This window comes from Oryzias latipes, chromosome 1 (assembly GCF_053564925.1).
Source record: "Oryzias latipes strain Hd-rR chromosome 1, Olatipes_Hd-rR_3.1".
Taxonomy (NCBI): domain Eukaryota; kingdom Metazoa; phylum Chordata; class Actinopteri; order Beloniformes; family Adrianichthyidae; genus Oryzias; species Oryzias latipes.
In genome coordinates, this window is record NC_136237.1 from 36,961,396 (window position 1) to 36,981,542 (window position 20,147).

Below are 20,147 nucleotides of genomic sequence, written 5' to 3' on the forward strand. Positions count from 1 at the left end.
CGACTGACTTAACCCACCTGTTGGATGTGTCCGAAAAACACAACGATGACAAATCCAGGAGGTCGTAAAGGAAGCAGAGCTTCACATGCATGTGGTACTAAAGCTGCTACACTTACAAGAATCTGGCATTCCCAGGTTTTACAGCAGACTCCTCCACCTTTTGTAGGTGGATGGATGTGGTTTACTGAATTTGGGGCCCGATGGTTGCGGGCTCGTCTCCAAAACCAGCTTTTAAATAAACAAAATGTGGATTTGTTTTGGGAAGCCCATTGCTACAGGCATCCAGCTCTGTGGACCATCTCCCTCCCTCACAAAGCTTATGCAACTCACCACCTTTAACTCTATTTGATTTTCGGTGGAGTAAAATAAACAATGTTTACTCTGTATTTTTTTTTTAAATCCATGAGTTGCTTGTTTGAAAGTAATTCAACCCCTTTTGTTTTGACCAGACAACCAAAAACCCAACCACGGAGCAAATCAACATGGAATGGCTCCTCCCTCTGACCCATACCCATACATGGCTGCTAGGAATCTGTACTGCAAGCTAAAAACTTGGTGCTGAGTCAGGTTCTGGCTCCCAACAAGCACAGAGAGAAGCTGGGTGGAATAGGGTAACATAGAGAAACCAGTCTATACATCTGCTTTGATGAGATTGTTCTACGGTAAGTCCAAGACAATTTTCTAATCATTGAAACGCAAATTCACTACAAGTGAAAGCAGATCAAAACAGTCTGAATAGATTTGCTTGAATTTTGTTTGCCTACAGATTCTGTTGTTTCTGCAGCAACAACAAGTGATGTTTTTCTTTCTGTTTAATCACTGAATGAAACTTGGCAAAATCATTTTGGCCAAACATTATTCAAACAAATGTATTTAACTTGATCTAAGATATAAAGATATTACAGAGCATGTTTTAATGAGACAGAACGGCCCAAATTTAGCTAATTTTCCAGGGCGGCGCCAGGGTTGCTATTGCAACTGCATGATTTGACAAAGCAACCCCAAACATATAAAAGCCTAAATCGAATACTTTATCTAAAAAATGCACACTTCAAAGGCAATTAACCTGCTTTTTGTTCCTGTTGATCCAATATCCTGCATGAGTTTGTGTGTTAATTGAGAGTCTCTGCTCTAGTTATAAAGTTTTCCTAAAGCCTGTTTGTTGAATGTATATATTTTGTTTATCATTCTAACTGCTGTTTTTAAGACAGTTTTTGTGTTCTGTTTTTCTCACACAATTAAAGTGGTTGTGTTGGGATCTTTCCATCTACTATATCAGAGAACTGTTCACTTCAGCAGAGAGGAAAGAAGTGTCTGGAATGTGAGTTGATTTAATCATGAAAAACAAAACGTCCTGTGATTGCAGCAGAAAATTATTGACAACTACCTTGTGACCTATAGATAATTCACTCACTATTTAACTGGGGAGACCTGATTCTAAATAAGGATGCGAGGATGGGACGAAGGATGTGCTTCAGTAAGCAGCTGCTTTCCGGGACGAGATTCCTCTCAGCGACTGGGACCCCGACGGTTGATGGAACTCCGAGGAACAGACCAGGAGTGGTGAGTATGATTTGCACCACACTAAAATATGTGGTGAGAATGTGAGTCACTAGGTAGTGGATTCTCTAAAGAATTAAAAGAGGCCAAAAATAGTCAACTGCGGTGCGTGAACCGAGTGTAAAAGACATAATCGTTTTACAGTTCAGGGCGTAAACTGAACATCATAAAATGCCAGTTCAACCTTTATATATAGCACTTTTCCAACACATGTCACTCAAAGTGCTTTGCATAAAATACAATCAAATTTAAAAGCAAAATGACTCAACAAATAATGCCGACAACCCCCCCCCCCCCAACACACACACACACACACACAAACACGCACACACACAATGATAAAAAGAGGGATAAAATGATGGAAAGCAGAGACCTGGATTCGTCCTGAAGTGGGGAAACGATACCTTGGGGATATGTCCACATCAGTGACCCCCACCCCCCCAAGTTCACAGAGTACATTACCACAGGACCCCCCAGATCCGATAAAAAGAGTCAGACCCGGGAAGTCCCACTGCAGGGACCCCGTTCACTGAAAAGGGTCAGTCACCGAGAGGAAAACACTGGAGTTACAAGTAAAATGGAAAAGGAAGCAAATAAAAATTAAAATATATTTAAAACAAGAACAAAAAACAAATAATTACAAACATAAACCTTAATGGACAAATAAAATAGTAAGTGTGACTAAAACATTAAAAATAAATAAATAAGTAAAAATAATTAAATAAATAAATGTATATAAATACACATATAAAACTAGTAAAAAGAGAACATAAATTATTAAAATATCAAATAAAGTAATAAAATTAAACTAAAAGCTAAATTAAAAAGGTACAGTAGGTCTTAAGCCCTCCTTTAAAACATGAACAATCTCTGCACATCATTTGCTGTTTTTTAAACATTTTGAAATGTACAGTTTATTTCGTTTCTCTCCACTTCCTCTCCGCCCTCCTGTGTTCATGTTTCAAGGCGCCGATTGGTTCGTTTTCGTCTTCGTCGACAAAGAAACCAAAATAATGTACAATAAAAATGAACTAGAGAATGAAACAGTGGGGCGGGCTAGACTCAGGCCAGCTCAGTTTTTCTTGTTATGGGCTTATTCTGCCAGCAAAGCTGACGTAGATTTCATGTTCATTGTATGTGAAGTGGCAAGTAATGAAAAGAATTATGAACCAAAATTGAGTATGACAGCCTCTAGAAATGGAGTGCGCTTTTTTAAAACTTAGGACAAGACTGTAGATGTTGAATTTGAAATTGTAACTGGTGTAACAGGACAAATAAATAATTGGTTATTAATGGCAAAACAGGCTGGACAATCCACGCACTCAGATTGTGTTGTGCGCATGGGTCCCAGACCTCTTCTTAAAATAGTACCCCCGCCTCTTGAGTTAAATAGCACGTGCATGCTTCCGGTGAATGTTGTTGCAGTTTCTATTAACTCATTTTTGTCTGTTGTTTACATTCAAGATCAAGGAATCCCTGGCAAACTATCAAAAAGAGCAGTGCATCGCAAACTGTGGGGAGATGATCCCACCTACATCGATGCCATTGGGGCACCGAGCGGTCTTCCAGACGAATACAAGCTGGCAGACCAAGTTGCAGCTGGATTCGAGAATATCCCCATCATAAGTGCACTGTTTCCTGTGACACCTAACAAGAATGTTGACGGAATTAATTACATACATTACAATGTGCGAAGACTGGCTAACTATTCTGAAGAGATGTTCACAGCAGTCCATGAGCAAGCTGAGAGCAACTTCCCTCATGGCCTATCAGAACAGGATAGCCCTGGACATGCTTCTGGCTGAGAAGGGTGGAGTATTCAGCGTGATTGGAGACTCATGTTGTAACATCATTCCAAATAACACAGCTCCTGACGGACGTTTCACGAAGGCCCTGGAGGGTCTACGGACATTAAGCAGGAAAATGAAGGCTCATTCCGGAGTGGACACATCAATGTGGGACCAGAGGATGATGGTGTTTGGTAGGTACAAAAACCTGTTGTTGTCAATTCTCCTGTCTGTGGCAGTTTTTGCTGCCTTGCTGACCCTGTGTGGATGCTGTTGCATTCCGTGCATTCGTGGAGTAATCTTACGGATCATAGATGTCACCTTCCACGCACCGGAACAGCCTAAAATGGCTAACTTGCTGGCTGATGTGGAGGACAGTGAAGAAGAGGACGAAAATGACACCTACTAACTCCAACGCCTGTTCAAGATTCAAAGGGTTTATTGTCATGTGCACAGAAAGAAAAGGTTTTCCCTGCACAATGAAATTCTTACTTTGCTCTCTGCTCTTAATGCCAAGGTTAAGTTAAATAAAATAAAACAAAGATAGGAGTAGTATATATATATAGGAAACTGAAAATTCACACATAACAAATAAAAACATAACTATCCAAAAAAAAAACATGCCTAAGTGAATAAAGGACTCTTAAAACATATTCTTCTGAGTGTACATTTTAACAGGACTGTGAATTCAATTCAATTCAATTCAATTCAATTTTATTTGTATTGCCCAAATTCACAACAACAGTCGTCTCGATGGGCAAATGTGAAATGTGAAAATGATAAGTAGACAGAAAATCAGGAATGAAGTTGTCTATTTATGATGTGAGAATGCAGCTGTTAGAATGATAAACAGGGAGTATATGTTGAATGTATATATTTTGTTTATCATTCTAACTGCTGTTTTTAAGACAGTTTTTGTGTTCTGTTTTTCTCACACAATTAAAGTGGTTGTGTTGGGATCTTTCCGTCTGCTATTTCAGAGAACTGATCACTTCAGCAGAAAGGAAAGAAGTGTCTGGAATGTGAGTTGATTTAATCATGAAAAACAAAACGTCCTGTGACTGCAGCAGAAAATTATTGACAACTACCTTGTGACCTATAGATAATTCACTCACTATGTAACTGGAGAGACCTGATTCTAAATAACCTGATTCTGTTTCCAGGTCTCCTCGCGAGAAATCGTACCTGGCTCTTGGTGTTTGTTTCCTTTGTTAGTACTGTCTTGTGTTTTCAGAAATAACCTTGACACTGTTTGATGCCGTTTCACTGCAGAACTTTGAAATATATAGTTTATAAAGTGCATTTCTTGCTAAGAAAAGAGACCTCAAGATAAAAAAAAATCTGAACAGTTCACTTCTATATCAAAAATTAACTTTATTTGCTTCCATATATTTGTAGAAAAAAAATAAAGACATTTCATACAAATTTCAAAAATAAATAAGTCTGCATAAATAATTTGCCACGCAAAGACAGATAAAATGCATCAGTTTTTACACGGGCCTTAGTTCTTCCACATCTTTTCGCCTTTACATTCTTTACATCCACTGGTTCCCTTGTTTCTCGGTCCCGTCCCATGAGGAGATGAGTGAAAGAACAGCTCGGCCTTCCTGCAGCTCATGTGCTCCACTCCTCCACTCCTCTGCTCCTTTAGTGGTTGATGCACTCCATCTTTCGGCTCTCATTTTTGTTTATCCTTGGAGAAAAGAGAGTGGAGTTAGGCAAGAGAACTAATGTGAAACATCTGGGAGTCTGCAGGGGGTGGAGGGGAGGCCCCATGTTGATCTGTCATGGGGATTACTGAATTTTTTTTATTATTTTTTTTTTATAGAGAAAGTGGTTGACTTTGACAGTCTTTGACAGGTCTTTCTGTAGGATTGAGTTCTAAAAGGTTTGACGCAGATGCGTGCCATGATCACAAAAGTCATGCAACTTACCCTTCCCAGCACTTTAGAAGCTGCTTGGCCTTGTATCCTTGAGGTTTTACGCATCTCTCTACTGCGGTGCTGTTTGCTTCCATGAAAGTGACTCTGAAACATCACAAAGAACAGAACCAGAAAAGTCAGAACGACTCAAGAGATCCACAAAACATCAATAAACCCCCCATCTCAACTCACATTAATTGAATTTTACTGCACGCCGCACTTTTTTCCTTGACTTGAAAGTCTGTGATGTTTCTTTTAATGGCCATCAGCCGCACTTCCTCATAACACCGACACCGTCCCACCACATGCTGAGCTGCAAAAGAACAGGCACTGTCAGTCTTGCAAGTTTTGCACTTTGATCATGATCTGCACATGGTCCTGCAGAAATCTTACCCTGATAGAGCTGGATGCAGACTGCAGCCACCACAGCCAGCAGCAGAGCGCCGTCTTTCTTTGCGAGGCCCATTTTTTACCCAAAGAAAATCTGGTCCAGAAAATTCCTTAGCAGAAAAAAGTAAGACCTGGTTCCTCCTAAATCAGAAGAGCAGAAGAATGAGCCTCTGCTGTGAGCCTCTTCTGCCTTTATATGTAGGGAATGTGGGGGGGGGAGTAAGGGGAGTTTCCCTCAAACCATGTGATTTCCCATCTAGATAGACCCTAAAAATGAACTGGAATTTCCACTTTCACTCACTCAATGTGAGCTCAGCTAGTAGAAATGCAGATTAGATACAATAAAAAAAAAACAGTCTGTGAAGAAGCAGGTCTCATCAAACCAAATGTTTGTCAGCTCAGCAACATAATGAGCTTAAAGTGTGTCAGAAGATGAACTGTCTGCATTCTTCACCACCCCTGGAGTCTGTTAACATTTACCGACAGCCACAAGTGATGCACTGCAAAGTCATGTCACAGGGAGGAGGCAAGGGGGAAGAGCCTCGTGAAAATGCTGCAACATTCTTTAGGAGCAGATCCCAATTTTTTGGCAGGTAAATCCCGTTATGAAGGCTCACAGTATACAGCTCCATTTACCCATAAAGTGGCAAACGAGATCGCCTTAAGCTGCTACACTTGAGACAAGTGGTTGCAGGTTTAGCCCCACCCAGCGACTGAACAGCGTGTGAACTGCCAACTTTCCCACAAATCAGACAATCAAGGGGGTTCTCAAAACATCCGTCACTTATACTTGCCCTGACAGCCGACCTTAAAGACAGTGCCAAGGTCAGCAGCGGAGAAATAAGACGCCCCTAATTAGAGAGCAAAGCCCGACACAGACAGAAAAATCTATTACAACCTTAGACAACTATGACACCAGTTGTAATACTAAAATTTTGCGTCCCATAAAACAAAGTAATTGTTAATGAAAAAGTTATAAATTACCGTATTTTCTGCACCACATGGCACATGGAATAATAAGGCTTACCATCAATGAATAGTCTATTTTTGATCTTTTGTCATATGTGAGGAGCACTAATCTGTAAGGCACATAAAGCGAGACAAGAGTCAGAGTTGAGTCCATCTGTCAGTCAGACTTTATTCAACTGCAATTACAATAACTTTGTTTTTAACATGCCACATGTTAGCCGTATCAGAAGCGTTGGTGTTTTCAATCCCTGTGATACCCGTAAACTTTGTTCGTAACACATAAAAAAACATAGTCCATCATACTTACTCGTTAGCTGTGTTAGCATCATGTTAACGTAAAATATGGTATTCCTAAACGAGCCCGCATTAGTGGCCCTCTACCACCGTGCTTTTCCATTATAGTACAAATGATAAAATGTTACAATCTGAGTCAGTCAGAGATTTTTTCAATTTGAAATATTTTTACTTATCATGTTTTGCACGCACAACTCAAAAAATAAACTTTGTATATGCGCAAATATATTCTACAACAACCAAACTATTAATGTTTTCATAATAATCAGATAATAAAAGTGGTAGAACCCAGATGTGGTAAACAATAGTTTTCGGGTTATTGATGTGCAGACTCATAGTTCGTCTCTTGTCCAAAAGAAACAGATTCTTAAGTCCCAGTTCCAGCACCTCCAGAACTTTTCCAATCTCTTCAAACAATCCCTTCCAGAGCTGGAATTTGATTATGTGTGCATCTATCAAGTGGAAAACATCTCACCGTAAACCAAGAAAAATAAATAAAAAAGTTTACCAAAGCCGAACAGTTATTTTTATGTATTGAGATGAATCATGGGATGAATCAACAAAAGTTTGATTTGAAAGGTAAAGAGGATGAAAAAACTTGTTCTAGACCAGTTTTCTTGAACCTTGTTGCGTAATTCCAGGTACAACTTCAAATTAGAAGTAAGACAAACATTGCCAGTGTCTGCTGGGATATTCTGGGTTATTATATTATATTATATTATCTTATTATTATATTAAGTACTTTTTATGTTTTTTGGTTGCAGACAAACACACGCATATATATGTATATATATATATATATATATATATATATATATTTATTTATTTATTTATTTATTTATTTATTTATTTATTTATTTATTTATTTATTCTTTTTACCCCAAAATGTGTTTGGCCAAAAAATGTGAAGGGATAAACAGGTTTTCTTCTTTCTGTTCCCTTTGTGAAAACGTATGCAAGGTCTGATGTATTTGTGGTCATGAAAAGAAATAAATGCTAAAAAAAAACTTTATTTAAAAGTGAAGGTGTGGGCTAATTATTTCATTTGTAGTGTTTTTTGGGGTTTATCCATTATCTCATTTTATCTTAAAACGAACAAACCTCTCCTCAGAAATCTCAAAATGTTTATTGAAATAACTGACGAGCTGACGTGATGGATGTCATGCTGGCCAATCAAGACACTTAACAGGATTTTATTGGATCGTTTGAGCTTCTCTTAATAATGCTTACCCTGGCCTGCCCTGCAGGTTGAAATTATTTTTCAGCAGCTGTTGTTAATCTGATTTTCAGGTTTCTTTTATAAACAAAAACACTGAGTAGGAAAGAGGTCGTGTGAGGACAGCAGAATTCAGGGTTTCGTTAAGGCAGTCCAAAAAGAGAACGAAATTTTAGCAGGCTTTGGTCCTAGCCACAAAAAAACTCTCAAAGCCAAACACAGAGTTTGGCACGGCAACGTCTCGGCTGGAATGACCTGAGACCGGAAGGATTGGGTCCTCGCAGCTGCATCCTCCAACCAGCGAACAGAGAGTGATTACAGCCAGAAACAGCAGAAAGACACAAATGACAAAGCAGTTTTTGTTCCTGCCGCGAATTAAACTACTTAGTTGCACAAAGACAGGTGGTAATTTATAAAAAGCTTCTTTTATGAACAATTTATTTCCAAATCCATTGTGGCTGTGCTGCAGTTTAGCGGCCAGCAGTTGCGCAGAGTTTCACATTTCACTTTTATGTGACTCTTTAAAGCAGAACAGATTTACCCAGGAGACAGACTGAACCCAAAGAGCTCATAAACCTGAATACACAGCTAAAAAAAACATTAATTGTACCCATACTGATGAGCGGTTTTATCTCTTTGAGTAATATGAAGTAAAAGCTCTGACAGCTGAACTCCTACAAAGGTTTTTTATTGTTATTTACTCAAGAAAAGTTCCTGCATTTTTAACAAATTACCCAACATGGACTGTGTTTATGTGAGCAGGGAGGCAAGAGTGTGTGTGCTGCTTTTTTACTCTGAAACACTCTTCCATTTCTGCCAAGAGAAGGCAGCGATCCAGACTACAATCTGCCTCATGCTCAGTCCAGCAGGTCCCTAATAAAGATCCAGTGAGAATGAATGCTGCAGACACAAACGAGCTCGCTGCAGCCAACTTAAACACCTTCCCCACAAAACAATACTCTATCGGTTTTTTTTCGTGGGAGATTTTCAGGAGCAGGAATCTATTGCAAGATTTAATTGCATATATATTCTTGATTTAAAACAGATTGTGCCAAATCATAACTTCCACAAAAATATTATAAAGAGATGTGAAATACAAGACAATTAATGTTAAAAAAGTAAAAGGTAAAAGACTGAATTTATCTGAGCAGTGACTCTGCAAGTAGGAAAGTAAATCAAGATTAAAATGTTTGTTTGATTGGGAGAATTGTGTTTATGGGCTCTCTATAAAAATGCGTTTCTGTTCCAGAATTCTCAGAAAATTGTTTTGGGTTTAGAACAGATGAAATAAACCATAGGAATAAACACAGCTGAGTTTAATTAAACATAACTCTAATCTGAAACAGGACATGCATATCACAGTTTCAACAAATAGATTTCTGTGAGGTTGCATTGAGATAATCTAGCAAGTTTATTTCCATTGGACAGAGAATGCATATTAATGTCAGACTTTCATTTCGTTTAGTTGGCTATCATGGTGCCCTTTGAAAAGGGGATAGTGGCACCCCCAATCATGAACTGGACCAGTATTCTGTTACAAATCCATTCTAGATATTCAAAATTAAAGTAAAGGTTGGACGTCCATAAGGAAATAAAGAAATGTTGGTGTTACAGGTCCACTTTGATCATCTTTTGAGCAATTTTAAGTGTCCCCTGTAGTAATTTAACCAGGGCTATTCACTTTTTAGCCAAAATCAAACAACTTGTGTTGGTTTGGAGTTTCTGCTTAGTTTATTAGAGATCTACCCCTGAGTTGTGGGCCAGACTATTGGCCTGGAGCAGCCCTGCCCCCCCCCCCCCCCCCCCCCCCATCCTTGACCCATAACTGAGAGCTCTCTGTTTACATCATAGACGTTTAAATCACTGGACATACTGACCCCTACCCCCTTCACGCGTTCCAAACAGGAAGTACCTGCTGTTACTCAGTCATTGTACTTGTCAGAAGAACCATTATCTGATATCTTTTTCTTGACAACTTGCTTATTCTAAAAAAAATTTTGTGGTATTTTTTCTTTATCGCAAAATATTTACGTTATAAACTAACCAATCAGATGCCTCAGTAAAAGCAGTGTGGTGCCTGCTGGCCCCCACCTCAAACGTTTGATCAATAGATTCTCCCGAGCCCCTTTCAGTGGAAGGGGTGTGGACTTCAAACAAGCTACTCATGATTGGCGACAGTAGTCGCCGTGGAAACATGACTCAGACCGACTCGGACTAATCACTGTCATCTGGCTCCAAATGGCAGCGTCCATATCTCGGAAATACGGCGACTGGATTAATTTCATTTTTCTGGATGTAAGCCATTTTCTATGAGTGACGTCACACCCGCTTTGTCCAGTGACATGTACTGTCTGTGGTTCACACGCTCTCCCGCTAGCTTACAGCCCCTAAGCCCCCAACCTAACAATATTGGTGAGAGCAACACTGGAGCTATTAAGTGAAGGCGAACATGAATCTATTTGTCTACAAACATCAGAATGAAGCATAGCAGAGAGCTTGGAGTCTGAAGTACTTTTTTTCAAACTACACTTTTTTTCTTCTGCAACTGATTTACAACAAATAAAGAATTCCCTAGAAACGTGTTTTTGCGCTTAATTTTCTTTATTTATGTCCTCCATCAACAGATGGAATGTGTTAAAAACACCAAAAACAAAACTTTCACCAGAGAGGGTCTTTAAAGAAAATGTTTCTGTGGCGGCTGTCGTTTCGAGTCAAAATCATGGTAAAGCTGCGTTTTCACAGGTCTGTCGTCAGGTCAGTTTGATCCACAGAAAGGGATCCAACTGCCAGAGCAAATCTTAGCTTGTGTGAGAAGCTGGGAAGGATTTGTTAAAGTAATCCATTGGAAAGATGTGGATGTTGCTGTCAATGCCAGTATTTGATATTGACACACATCCACTCCAGACTCTAAAATCAATATTTTGTTTGCAGTGGACCATCACCTTAATGAGAGCTATTTAGAAGCATGTGCATTTTAGGAACATTGTGTTTCTAAAATTATTTAATTTGGTTTTTATCTCAAACTGGCCAAATTCATGTCTCATCTGTTTGCTGGAGAATTAGCAGATCATCTGACTTCATTTACAGCAAACATGAAATAAAAACCTCAAACCATCCACAACACAATTGCAGCATCTTAGCTGGAACATCTTGTTATATTCTTGGATCTTTTTGCCCATGGTGATTGCTCAAAAAAGTGAGAAAAGGTCTGAATTCAAACATTTCTGCTGTAGAACTTAGTAGCAGTGATTTGCGTTTTAGATCTAAGGCAACCTCACACTGCTATGATTCAAACTGTGCAACACTGCGTGGTGAAAAACAAGCAAAAAAGGGGGCAACACGGCTGTTTGTGATCAGCCTGCGAGTCTGGACTGATCCCAGAGTTCAGTTAAAGTTGTTTGACAAACTCTCCTGCCATAAAAGCTGCAGCCCATCGTCCCTCTGATTCCATTCTCTGCTGAGGCAGCACCTTCCCTTAAAATTGTGCAATACAATAAATTAAAGCTTAACTCTTTTCCTGTCTGAGATTGGGTTTCTTTCACTCAGTAATGATGCATGTCTTCAAGAGCATTGTAACACAACCTCCTCAACACACAAACATGTGACTGCTGTTGTGCAATGAGCGGCTTCGGGTCAGCCAGATAAAGTGTTGTTCTGTGGAATCATCTCCTGGGAGCCACTTGTTGCTCTTACCACATGTTTCTTGGCAGGAACGGCAGAAGCTCCTGCCAAAACCCACTAAAGACAGTTTTTTTTTTCTTTCTTTTTTTTTGCACTGCAGTCGAAGGATTTCAGGGAAAAAGAAACTAAAGTTTGACGTCTGGACGTAGATTCATCGTAAAATACAGAAGACTTCAGGCAAAAATATTAGTTTTTTCTGACAATCAGTTCAAGTAAAGCACAAACTTTTAGTAAAGTAAATGATTAGAACAATAAAACACCAAAAAAATAATCTGCAAGGGAAAAAAATGTGTTTTTATTGAAAACCAGTTACATTTTCATTCATTCTCAAGCAAAATTTTGGCTTCTTAGTATTTTGGCTGTTTTCATTCTGAACAATGAAGTCTGAAGGTTTTCCATTTCGGGAGGTGTTGTCCTCCTGTGGCTGAAATCATAAAATAAAAAGATAGTCTTAGAACTTGAAAAAAACAGGACCACAACTGTGTGAATCTTGACAAAATCTTTGCAACCTAATTTAAAAGCGAAGCATATAATTATTATTGCTATTAAGTTTCTTAAGTGTAGTTTTTGTGTTATTTATTATTGCTGTTTTTATTAGAGCTAGGGTAAAAAGGGTAATTTCACCTTTGTGGAATCAAAAAAAGTCCATTCTATTCTAAATATGCAAAGCAAACTTGAACAAACAGATGCAATATCAGTACTTCCCTCTTAGCGTTAGGATAAATTCAGAAAATGTACAAAGGTTTACAACTTTTGGAACACATGAAGTTTGAAACGAGGCTTTTTTGAACATCAACCTTGCAGGTCTGACGTGCAAAAGCAATGAAAAAATAAGGTTTTAAAAAGTTTATGCATGAGGATGCAAAAATAATTTAAGAAAACTGGTCTAGAACTTTATTTTTTTATTATTTTGGATAAAAAAAAGAAAATACTTTTTCACATTCTTGTTTGATTTTACACAGGTTTACACAAATTGGACCCTTACAACAATTCAAAGAACTGCTTTTGTGGACCACATCATCAACCCCCCTCTACTGTGCTTCAGTTATGAGTTTCAGCCGAATGTTGTCATATGTTAAAATAAATCCTTCTGTGGAGTTTTGTGACCTTTCTTTATTTCTTTATTTATTTAAATTATTTTTTGTTTGTAGTTTTCAAAAATGCTATTTGAATTAAAAAATAATTTTTTATTCATTCACTTAACATTGAAAACAATCATCTATCCTTAAAGTTCATCATTAAATGAGATTTGGCTTGATTTTCTTATTCATTAAAGGTTCTTTAGCTCCGTGTCAAAGGCCTTCTCACTTTTTGAGCAGGAAAGTTTATTTTTACAGTCATTCTTTTTAATCAGAAGCTGTAGTTTGTCATTTAAATAACTCTCACTATAAATCTGCCTGAGCTTGGTGCTTTAGAGAAAAGTGAAATTATTAGTGCAGCTTTAAATGATGAAATCCCATTAATATTTTCAGTTTTCCTCAGGCCCCATGGAAACTCTTAGCAGGCTCAGGCCTCGGGCAAACGCCTCTGTTCTGCCCTTTATATTTGTTCATCGTCAGTTTCATTCAGCACTTGTTAGGGAATCCCATTTGTGCTTGCTTCATGTTTTATTGCATCAGTCCGACTCTGATCATCGGTGTAGCTCAGTCTGATCCAGACTCATAGGAGTCCTGCAAACAGGGATCGAGACACCATGTCCAGAAATCCCTGTTTAAAGTGCAGGGATGGCTCAAAGTTTGATTGCTCCGATGACATCAGTGACTCGTCTGAGGACCAGTGAGAATGGATCTTTGAAGAGTTCAGAAAAATGACGGGAGGTGTGACGGCACGTCGCCCTGTCCAGCGGCGGTGGCCTCTGAGGGGCCCGTGTAGCGGGTAGCAGGCTGGCTGGGAGAGCTCCTTGATGGACTCCACATACTCCTCCATGGTGTGAGTGCACCAGTCCAGGTCTCCATCCTCTGTGGGACTTTCTTGCATCTCATTGATGGTGGGGAGTCTGTCAACACTGGAGAGGAGGTATCTGCTCTTCATCCTGAAGAGGAACAGAGAAAGATTCCTGTCATGAGAGATTGTGGACTAAAAAAAAAATATAGCCAGTATTTTTTTTTTCGCTTTACCTTTACTTATTTGTTTGGTAAGTGACTTTTACAATGTACAACAGAAAAAATGTATGATTTTTTGAACAAACACCAGACAAATGGAGTTATACAGAAGGCATCACAATAATATTGATACAGGCCCAAAAAATGATATAATAAAATATATTATTTAATATATAATATTAGTCTGTTTTTTTCCAAAAATGTCAAATTTTTCTTAAAAAGTTATATCCTTATTTTCTTTTTGCTGTGTCAAGTCAAAGGAGATACGTAAGATCTGTGGGAGAAAACGCAAAAACTATATTTGACAAACTATTCTCAAACATGGCAGCCATTGTAAATTCATAAAATTCATGCTTATATTCCCTAACATCACTGCATGTTTTCTTAAGCCTCCACATTCCATTTCTTAAGTATTGCAGTTCCTTAATTGACCGCTGAACGCTGGTTTCAGAGGGGAGCTTTTCCCCTTTGACCTCTATGTTAAATGGTACAACCCTATTGCTTGATTTTCTTGGAGAGTCAATTCTTACTTTTCTCATCTTTGTTGTCTATTGTTGGAACATTGTTGGGTTGAATGATTTGAACTCCAGTCATTATGGCCATGCTGCTTTGGGTTTTATTTTCATCATTCAAAATCCTATGGGTGATGCAATAACGCTGTGGGACATGGGACCCATTGATAACCTTTTAAAGTGCCACTCCAAACATAGTTTGATCTATTGTAAAAGCGTTCCCAGTGGTCTTTTAATTAAACTTTTGCAATTTTTAGCCATATTTCTTTTTTAATTGTCGCTTTCTAGGAACTTTTTCTGCTGAGTGGCAGGAGTTTGGGGAGGTTCGCCTCTGAGTTGGTGCGGAGTAAGCCGGCCTCCACTTCCCATTATCTATTTGTTTACATTCTCTCCTGCTAGCTTACAGCCCCTCACAACCCCAGCATGGCAAGCAATATTGGAGCTATCCAACCATACAGTTTTGAGCCAGACGACAGGTCAGATGAGGAAAACAAAGACGTACATGGATCTACGTCTACAACTGGATGCATCGGAATGAGGCAGAGCTGGGAGCTTGTGGATTGCTGTTGTAGGTTCTATGCCACACCTACAAGCTTTTTCCAGGAATTTTTCATCTGCTACTGTTTCACAACGATTTGAATAAAGACATACTCAAGAAAGGCAATTTTAAGCTTAATTTTGTTTATATATATGTCCTCCATCATGAGAAAAATGCCAAAAGAAGATGTTAAAAAATAAGTTGAATTTAAGATATTGAAACAAGGATGGGAAAGAACTTTTTAAAGCCAGATCAAGACAAAACAGAGAATCAATTGTCGGTCCTGAGGCTGAGAAAGATGGTGCATTTTTTCTCATCATCTCATATTTTGAATGTGTGCACTAAAGTCAGAAACCTCACTGGGATTTTAGATCTTCCATTTGAAGCACACTTCAAATGTTGCACAGTTCATTTTTTTATCATCATAAAAATATTGCCTGATTGAGACCCTTTTTCTCTAGAGCCTGTGCTGAAATATTAATACACACTAGAATAAATTACTGCTGGTGTTAAGAAAAACACAATTAATCGGCTCCAGCTAGTTTAAAACTCGCCTGCACGTCTCTTTACCAGAACCAGAAAGAAGAAGCATTTTACTCTAATTTTGAAATCTTGGCACTGGGACCCAGTCAGCTTTAAGATTTTTGTATTAGTCAGAACAAAACCCCACGACGAGGCCACTGTGAGCCTCGTCTGTGGAACGGCCTGCCTTGGGATCTGAAGGCTCCCTGCATTGTGGATATTTATACCAAAAACTCATCTTTTTTGTTTAGTTTTAAGTCGATGTTCCATTTCCCTTATGTGTCAATTTCATTTTATGACCTGTTTTTCCCCGTCAATTTTTGTAGAATGTGTACATGTGTAGGGAGTACGACGGAGTATTAGGGCCACCAAAAAAAAAAAAAAATTAGAGCCACCAAAAGGAAAAAAGTAAAATTACGAGATTTTATCTCGTAAATTTAGGAGATAAAAACTCGTAAATTTAGGAGAAAAAAAGTCGTAATTTTAGGAGATTACAGTGGAAGTTAGCATGCAGAGCAGCAGGTGAAGGCCGTGCAGCCGCAGAGAAGACCGACTAAACTTTGTTGAACAGGTGAGCTGAATGTTTATTGATAATGTTCCAAATATCTGGAAGCTCATTTTTTTTGATTTACGATTCATTAAAGTTTTATTTATTGATGGTTGGTTTGCAGGATCTCTGCAGCCCGATGAAGCAGTCGTCGGTGTCCCTGCAGCTGTTCGCTTGAATCCTTTCTCCACCAAAGACAAGACTCTACGTCTGTGTGACGCTTCCGTCACACAAAAGGAGGAGCACTTTTTTTTTGGCATTTTCAACGTTCCAAAGCTAATATAAAACACTATTTTCATTCCTCTTTATTGTTTTATGCTGAAACGGGACATTTCATCTGCAGGAGGGGGCGTTTATAACACTGTTTACTTCCGCATTGGTGTTGGGATGACAGGTTCATGACGTAATGAGACAAATGAACTTCAGAAAATGTGAATGAAAAGGAGAATAAAGGCTGCAGCGATTGTCTACACCCAAACGTGTCTCTGAGCTCCTTATTTTACATATTAAACTCCGCTTTACTGACACTGAACCCCGGAAAGACTGCTACAGGGAAAATAATCTGATTTTGAGTCGCCAAAAGGTTCAGAATCTCTTTGTTTTAAACCTATAATAATCCGGAAATGAAGCTTCACAAAAGGCTCCACATACTTCATCTTCAAGCTAGGTTCCGATAAACGGACAACTTCGGTGTTTTTTCCTTAATCTACGACTTTTTTCTCGTAAATTTATGAGATTTTAAGTCGTAAATGTATGAGATAAAAAGTCGTAAATTTACGAGTTTTTATCTCCTAAATTTACGAGATAAAATCTCGTAATTGTACTTTTTTTTTTTTTTTGGTGGCTCTAATTTTTTTTTTTGGTGGCCCTAATACTCCGTCGTAAGGGAGACTTACCATTTTTACTATTATATTTTACTTAAAAAAGAATTTTGGTGTGTTCTCCAACAGTAAAGTTACTTTTGAATTTCAATTTATATAGGACTTTGTTGAGAACTTGCATTTGTTAACTTTCTTTAACATTTGCTACGATCAGTAGAGTGATCACAGCTTCTTTATATAAAAATGCTGGCATGCACAAGACATAAATGACATGAAATATTATGTATTTATCTAGGGTATTTGTTAGTTTCTAGCTTCATAAACACAAAGTTCCTCAAGCACCTAATACTTAAAAGTATGTTGTGCCTCTAAACGGATTCTCTCTGAGTCTTGCACTTCAAAACCTCTTCATCCAGATATGTTACTCCACCCTGACGTAGTTTCATAATGTGATTTCTTGCAGATTCACAGCCTCTGGACATTAACACAAAGACAACCGATCATCTCATCAGCAGCCAAGAGGAAATGATACTGCCGTACTAGTGTTGCACAATGGGAACAGAACGTCCCTTATGCTGTGTTTGACAGAATGACAGAATATGAGGTGCTGGCACTCTTACCCGTCATTTGCTTTTTTGGTATGAATGTCTAATGACCCACAGAAAGCAAATAAAACATGTTTAAAAAGAAAAAAGGAAGGTAATACATAATCTACATTTCACTTTGAATGGACTTTAATGAAGTTTTAACCAAGTTGATGAAGTTTGTCTGAGTGTCTTTTTATACCTTTAGGAGCTGCCGTCTTACTTAATTTGCCGTAGGAATCATAATAAGATTCAGGTAATGGAAAAGTTTTCCATGATCTTTAACGTCAATATGAATGGTTGTGGTTGTTGTTGGGATGTGATGAAGCTGCAAACCTTTGTGATGAGGAAAACCTATGTTGATTAATCGGTTTTTTTTTTTTTATGTCTTAATGTGACAAAAATGTGAACCAAATTTTGTGATTTATAGGTTGAAGTAGAATGTAGTCATCTCAAATGACTTTCAAAATCTTACAGTTTTTGGTGTTGCCTTGGTAACACACAGCAGACACTGTGACATTTGGTAATAGGATTTCCTACCCAAGCTTTTTAAGGCAATTTTCCCCACGAAGTCTAAACCCCAGTGCCAAAATGTTGGCTAGTTATCTACCCAAACGAAATAGTAGAGTGAAGCTTTGGCGCCATTTCAAAAAGGAAAATCTACCTCGCCTCCAGGTACGCTGGGTTCTTTGTCACTCGCTCTACACGCCACTCATCAGTTAGGCATTCACTCTGAACCATTAGCTAAACTACCTGCCTTTTCCTCTCAGCCAGTCACAATCATATTTTTGCTTTTAAATTCATGGACGTTAACCCGTTCACCATTCCTCCTCCATTCCGTCATAAACCAATGCTTTGTCATGAACTGGCCCTCAACGGCCATCAGCGTCCAGGCTCCATGGGCCTTATTTTCCGGGCTCATCCCACCAGGATGCAAGACGTCATCGGCCAGACGATGGACTACGCCCATCTTTTGTTTCCCAAATAAATCTTTCTTTTATTTTTATTTTATCTCTCATTGTCGAATTGTTATTTGATATATTAATAAAGATGTATCATGTTTGGATTAACTCATCATTGATTCTGCATCAATTATTGTATAAAACCTTAAATTCTTGGAAATCAAACAACTCCAAAAGCAGTCTAACAATCTTCTTTAGAGCTTCACAATAAACACAACAGCCACCCGTTGAAAGTTTCAAGAAAGAAGACTTTAAGTCCAGATGCCATGACTCAACTTCAAGATGTTACTTGGAAAGATAAGAACCTTCATCGACGTCACAATGAAATCTTGAATCCAAAAACGTGAATTGAACCAGGTGTATGGAGGCAAAAGAGTTTTTGTAAAGACCTCACCTCTCTTTCCTTTGACTGACTGTGGGAGATTTTTCTTTCCTCTTCTGCGACAGAGTTGGTCTGCAGTGTCCACCTCTACAGCCTCTTCAGAGAAGATGACATTGAATCACCAGATAAACCAGGTCAAGGCACCTTTTATAGGTCTTTACCAGGTAGACCAACAAATCCAATTACAGCCATCGTGTAAGGTGCGGGGGGGGGGGGGGGTATTTCTGTTAGAACTCCTTCTGAGGTTTTGGCTCTTTTATTGACTAAAAATACACCTTTAGAGCTAAATGCAATCTATTTTTGTGAATTACTTAGTGTTCAAAATTTAAGAAATGTAAATTACTCTTCAGAAGGAGAAGAGTTGAATAACAGAGTTATTGGATTAGGCTATTTGTGTCTGTTATCACTTTCTCCTTCTCCTGAGCAGCTTACAGCTCTGCTGACCCGCCAGTTTTACTCTAGAAGTTTAGTTTCCAAGAAGAATTTCTGTTTTGACTCAAGATCTCTCAGAAGAAACCATCAAAAAAAAACATCATTGGTTCAAGTTTAAAACTTAAACAAAATGTTTGGAGAGATCTAAACTATATTTTAAATTCTGATGTGAAAATACTTAAATAAAATGAAAAAGGATGGTTTGAGTGTGGAGTTAAAGAAGCCTCAGGTCTCAGGTTTATTCTTCCATCCATCTACGGTAGTGTTCTGAAACCCAAACAACCCGAACCAGTTCCACCTGGAAAGAGATGACCAGTTTGGGGAGGGAGTCACTGGCTCCCCAACCCCCAGCTGAGGACAAAGGACTCTTAACGACCCGAAACCATGTAGGCTAAGTTGACAATACTATCCAGTTTCAGGTCTGACTCCTCCCCCATGAGCACATATATACCAGCTCTTTTACTAGCTAATTCAGAATTGACAAAGCCTCTTGGATAAGAGGTGAAACGTCTTGTAAACTAAGTCCAGCTGACAGCCCCTACACCTACTATTATGATGGAATCAACCTGGATGAATGAGAGTCTTCATAGAGAAAATAAAAAAGGATAAACATATTTGTATCTTCACTGGTCATTATTTCTGGTTTGAACAGAGTTTTGATCTAGGTATAATTTAGGCATAAACAATAAAAACATCTCTAGACCTCCATGGCAGATGTTACAGATTTTTCTTGATTGTTCCAGACAAACTGTCGGTATTGATATGTTGAAACTCTATTGTAGCAATTAAAATCAACTGGGGGTCAATAAAAACATAAATGAACCATTTTGTCTTACTAAGAAAAGAAAAAAAAAAACATGGAAAGTGCACCAGACTTACTCACAGATTTACTGGCAAGTTATGACCTGAATGTTGATCAAACTTGG

General features: G+C 38.4%; 1 protein-coding gene and 2 long non-coding RNA genes across 3 annotated transcripts; 1 reads left to right on the forward strand and 2 right to left on the reverse strand.

The window, feature by feature from the left end:
* The first annotated feature begins 443 nt into the window (after window positions 1-443).
* LOC144994915 (uncharacterized) lies at window positions 444-4,788 on the forward strand. The gene is made up of 4 exons (XR_013658616.1): window positions 444-662; window positions 1,245-1,321; window positions 1,402-1,563; window positions 3,025-4,788. It is a non-coding gene; the product is annotated as an uncharacterized LOC144994915 (long non-coding RNA).
* Window positions 4,702-7,110, reverse strand: cxcl18a.1 (chemokine (C-X-C motif) ligand 18a, duplicate 1). The gene is made up of 4 exons (XM_004065561.5): window positions 5,663-7,110; window positions 5,462-5,582; window positions 5,282-5,374; window positions 4,702-5,040 (listed from the first exon to the last, which is right to left on the reverse strand). Exons 1-4 carry the CDS (start codon window positions 5,733-5,735, stop codon window positions 4,995-4,997), a joined length of 333 nt encoding a protein of 110 aa, XP_004065609.1. The 5' UTR covers window positions 5,736-7,110; the 3' UTR covers window positions 4,702-4,994.
* A 4,978-nt stretch (window positions 7,111-12,088) lies between these two features.
* Window positions 12,089-18,912, reverse strand: LOC111947443 (uncharacterized). Its single transcript, XR_002873285.2, has 2 exons — window positions 18,802-18,912; window positions 12,089-13,851 (listed from the first exon to the last, which is right to left on the reverse strand). It is a non-coding gene; the product is annotated as an uncharacterized LOC111947443 (long non-coding RNA).
* Between the last annotated feature and the right edge of the window lie 1,235 nt (window positions 18,913-20,147).